The sequence below is a fragment of the Nicotiana tomentosiformis genome, chromosome 6 (genome assembly GCF_000390325.3).
Source record: "Nicotiana tomentosiformis chromosome 6, ASM39032v3, whole genome shotgun sequence".
Lineage (NCBI taxonomy): Eukaryota > Viridiplantae > Streptophyta > Magnoliopsida > Solanales > Solanaceae > Nicotiana > Nicotiana tomentosiformis.
In genome coordinates this window covers 122,004,813-122,009,531 of record NC_090817.1, presented here as the reverse complement: position 1 = coordinate 122,009,531, position 4,719 = coordinate 122,004,813, and the positions used below count along the sequence as shown (strand labels likewise).

Genomic DNA, 4,719 nt, shown 5'->3' with positions numbered 1-4,719 from the left:
TAAGTTAAGACTTAAGAGACAAAGGTGAACCTTTTTTCTGAATTTTGTAGTGGCTTTATTTTTCAAATGAAATGCTTTATAAAATATAATAATTTGGGATCATCTCCACATAAAGACTAAGAAAAAGGACAACTATCAGAACGAACCAAAATATAAGAAACAAAAGGACAACAATCTCTCGACAAAGAATTCGTTAACTTTAAGCTTCACATCACAAAAAAGGAAAGGAAAAGGACATCAGCAATAGATTTACAAGAATATTTCAGAAGAAAACGTATCAATAAATCAGTAAAAAGGTTCTGTCCCACATTCCAAATACATTACACATGTTCTCTCCATCCTTTTCCATTCCCATGAAATATTTCCCATAAAATAAAAATCCAATCAATCCAACACTAACATAATTTTCAAGAAACCCCAACAAAATATTTAATAAATATCCCAAAACTCAAAAATTAAATTCAATATCAACCACAGAACCAAAAAGATAACATGTAGTTCTCAATCTGAGGGCTTGTTCTTGGACCTGTAAACAAGCTTCTTCTTTTTAGAGCTTTGGTTGTCAAATGTGATCACCACTTTTCCTGGTTCTCCTGCCTTGTAGGTGTTGCTTATCACTTTTTCATTTGCCCCAACTTTTCTTGATTTCTCTATAATGATTGTGTATCCACCTTCAGCAGTTGGTACAAATTCAGCTCCATAAGATACATCCCACCCTGTCACTCTTGCTTCCCAAACCAAAGTGCACTTCTGCAAGATCCAACATTTTCCCACATTCAACACAATAAAGTTGAGAAATCCAACAAATGAAATGCAAATCTGGCTATAGTACAATTCTATAACTAGGAGTCAAGCGTTTAACTTCTATGCACTAAAAATATTCAACAACAATAACTAACTCTCTATAATAAGCCTAATTATCAATATTACATTATCAGTGTATATAAGTTAAATCCTTCAAGAAATACTGAACATACCTCAGTAACTGGGAATTCAATGGTGTGTTTAGAAGCTGGCTTAATGATGTCCTCTGTGGCAGGTTCAGCAATAGTGAATTCCTGTTCACCTTCCTTGCTAAGTCCACCATATTGTACTGGTACTTGCTCAGGGGTTATGTATCTGAATTTTCATCACATTTATTACAAATCAGAATTTGCTCAATGCAAACAATATAAGTTTGAAAGTCATCAGAATAAGGGGAAAAAAGGGGCAAAATTAGAGTACTGACTTGAAAAGAGTCTCAGCAGATCTTGAAGGACCAGCAAATACAAACTTGCTCTTTGTCCTTGTAGTGAAAATTGCATTTATCATCCTGTAGTAAGCTGGGTACCACCATGGAACATTGATGAACACCTTCACATTATAACACCCAAATCAATTTAATGTCCATATACCAACATCATATAACAATATAAAAATATCAAACACAAAAGTTTTTATCTTTTACCTTTTTAATCTATCTAAAAAAATGTTACCTTTATATATTTAGAAACAATTTAACTTGAACATTTCTCTTTTATCCTTAAAAGAATCCATAATGAGATAGATTTATAGCTACACAAATATCTAAAACTTCAAAAGTTTCAAAAAATTTTCTTCGTTAAATTCGATGCCTAGTCAAATGGTATCACATGGACGAATGGGTGTCTTTCTTTTCATTTTAAAGGGTTGATGCTCCAGCCAAAAATCAAAGAAATTGAAAGGGAAAGGATCATTAATAGTAACTCAAAGTACTAACTTTGACAGGATAACTACAGTACTTCAACAAACAAGAAATGCACAGACACAAAATGAACTTTGAAGGACAGAAAAATACCTGCTTGGCAACAAATTCAGGGTAATTATCCTGAAGCAATTGAAGGGCACGATTGGTAGCCTGGCGAAGCTCTTTCTTGAAAAAGAAGAGACCAGGAGAATTCTTAAGATCAATGACTTGAACAAAAGTGCAGATACCATCAGGGCTAAAATCAAGATTCCTGATTGACTTTTCCATGAACTGAATTCTCCATCTGAGGAATTTGGTTAACTTCTCCTTATCAGCAAAAGTGTTTTGATACAATTCCTTGTTTTGGAACTCACCAAATGCATTGTAACAAACAGGGTGACCTTCTTTGTCCAAACCATGATTGTACACAACTTTCTCAAGTCCTTGACCTAATTCTTTCTCATCCAAGAGTTCATCAATTTTGAATTCTTTTCTCCATGCAACAACACTTTTCAGCATGGTAAAAGCTTCTTTCACCTTGAAATCTCTTGCTCTTAGAAATTTGAGAAGGATGACGTCACTTCTCTCGTCAGCTAAAAGGGATATTCCCCATATGGATACTTCTTCTGGTGGTGGTGGTGTACACTCTGTTTTTGGCTCCTCTGCTTCGTCCGTTGCTGGTGGCTCCTCCTCGGCCGCCGCCACAGCAACAGCCGCGGGTACTTCGACAATTGTTTCCTTGATTTCTTCAGCTGCCTCCACCTTCTCCGGCTCCGATGGTGTCTCCGGCGCCGTTACAGGAGTTACTTTCGTTTCCGGTGGAGTCACTTTCTCCTCCTTTTTCACCAATTCAACTTCCACCGTCTTCGGTGCTGCCTCTGCCACCGGCTCAGAGGCTACCTCTGTAAACGGCTCTGCCTCCGGTGCCTCAGCAGGGGCTGCGTTCTTCTCCTCCTCCTTCTCCTTGGCTGCCGGAGGTGACGGCGGAGGCGGAGGGGAAGTGAATTCGTGTGTGTTAAGGGCTTCTTGAATCAACTGTTTGAATTCAGCCAGTGCTTTTTGTTCAGGATTAGGGAGTTCTTCAACCTTGTTACTTTCTTCCTTAAAGGAAGTGGATTCAGCGACAAGGTCCTTCTCATCCTTATCACCCTCAACCTTGGATTCTCCGGTGACCGGAGCAGCAGGTTTCTCCGGTGACTCCCGCAATTTTTCCGGTTCAGGTTGAGGTGTTTCCATCACTGTAACATCAGAAACCACTACTTCTGGCGTCGTCTCTTCGGCCATTTTCTTGGTTTCTTCAGCCATTTGATTAAATTTCAGATACCCAGAAATGAAAAGGGCTTAAAGATTGGATTTTGAGAAGTGGGGTTGAAATCGTGGAGGAAGAAATGCTTGGTAATGGTGAAAATGGTGGTAATGGGTAAGGGTATATATGTACGTATAGAACTGAATTTGGGGGTGGGGGGTGTTAAAAGGGAACAGTCTGTCGAGGAGTTTCAAAGTATGAGTTGACAGCTCGTTACCCACAGTAAAAATGGGGTCCACGACAACCTCGAACACCGCTAATTCAGCCTATAATTCTAACTTTATTTTTTCAGAGAGATTGTTTGAAATTGTAATCATTGTGCCACTGAACCTTCTTTGTATTATCCTAGTTGGCATCAGTATGTATTTATAGAGTTTTATTAAATTTTTCTTTCATAGTTACAAAAAATATAGGAGTATGTATACTGATTATCAATTAATCATATTCATTTGTCGTTAAGTTGTTTTACTTTCATAGATTTCTTTGCGCGAAATTATTCGAGTAACGATTACGTGCTCTGTATAATCGTGGCTGATGGCACAAAGTTAGCCGAGGCTTATTCATCATATATAGTTATTGATTCTTCTCCGGAAAAAGAAGTTCACGATCTGTAGGTCTTCTGCCTCCACGCGACCTTGCTCTATTAAACTTTCGTCCATGGCGAAAAATTTCCCACTATTGCCTTCTATAGGAGTCTATGTCGTATCTCAATTTCAGTGTGAACGATCATACTCTTTGATCAACTACTTATTATCTTTTTGATAAGCTTTACCTCATCAGCTAGCTAATCAGAAGCAAGCAAAAGAATGAGGAGAAAGTATAGCCCCAACTTGGAAGTATTTTAAAGAGTTATTTTCTTAAAACTTTGATCTTTATGTAAATTTATATAATTGCAAAATTTGGGTCCAACTAATTCTGTTTTTTTTCTTCCTTTGATTCCTTTGTTTCTATTGAATTCTTCAATAGATGGTTGTAAAATCAGGATCATTATCGGGCCAATAATTTGGGAAATATTCATGTGTTGACATTATACACTTCATTTAGGAGTGACGGAAAATTGGCGGCCGATTATGATGAGCAGCACTTCTATAATGAAAAAAAGATTATAGATATTTAAATACTCAAAATCTCTACCAATCTTAGATTATTAATCCTCTTTTTGTTAATTTTTTTTTTTCTAAAATCGGTGGAGGCAATGATAGCCATTCCACTCCTATCCTACATACCATATTTCTATAATACTAGTTTTTGGGTACGCGCGTTGAACAATAATCCCATCTCAATGAGTATAATTATTTTTTAAAATCACATAAATATTATATTGATAGTCGTGTTTGAGTTATAAAATAAAAAAATTAAGACAAAACTATAAGTGAAATGTCGAATGTTGATCCTATTTAATTAATGAACAATTCTTAACTGTTAATACTGTATAATCAATTTTCCTCTATTTTTTATTTCTTTAAAGCAATACTTTTATAAGGTAAAATTTTAATGGACTTTAAAGTCCTAAATATTAGGAATTTCAATCTTGTTCAAATAAGGATAGATTTAATTATTTTTTAATTTAATTTTAAAGTCCTAAATATTAAAAATAATAATTTAATTACGACTTTGTCTAATGTGAAGTTAATTTATAAAGGGTAAAAAAGAAGAACGACATTTCGCTAATGAGCTTCATACTTTTAATATAACTAGTTTAGTGTAC

At 35.6% G+C, this 4,719-nt stretch overlaps 1 protein-coding gene across 1 annotated transcript; it reads right to left on the bottom strand.

Annotated features, from left to right (window-relative positions):
- Window positions 1-260: 260 nt before the first annotated feature.
- LOC104105684 (patellin-3-like) lies at window positions 261-3,142 on the bottom strand. The gene is made up of 4 exons (XM_009614051.4): window positions 1,817-3,142; window positions 1,229-1,353; window positions 978-1,119; window positions 261-750 (listed from the first exon to the last, which is right to left on the bottom strand). Exons 1-4 carry the CDS (start codon window positions 3,008-3,010, stop codon window positions 502-504), a joined length of 1,710 nt encoding a protein of 569 aa, XP_009612346.1. The 5' UTR covers window positions 3,011-3,142; the 3' UTR covers window positions 261-501.
- Between the last annotated feature and the right edge of the window lie 1,577 nt (window positions 3,143-4,719).

Bases quoted from the DNA above. Each gene is read 5' to 3' on its own strand.
- LOC104105684 (XM_009614051.4), bottom strand. From the start codon at position 3,010: ATGGCTGAAGAAACCAAGAAAATGGCCGAAGAGACGACGCCAGAAGTA. The intron at 1,354-1,816 runs GTATTTTTCTGT...TATAATGTGAAG, and splicing joins CTGAATTTGTTGCCAAGCAG to GTGTTCATCAATGTTCCATG. The intron at 751-977 runs GTATGTTCAGTA...TGGATCTTGCAG, and splicing joins TTGAATTCCCAGTTACTGAG to AAGTGCACTTTGGTTTGGGA.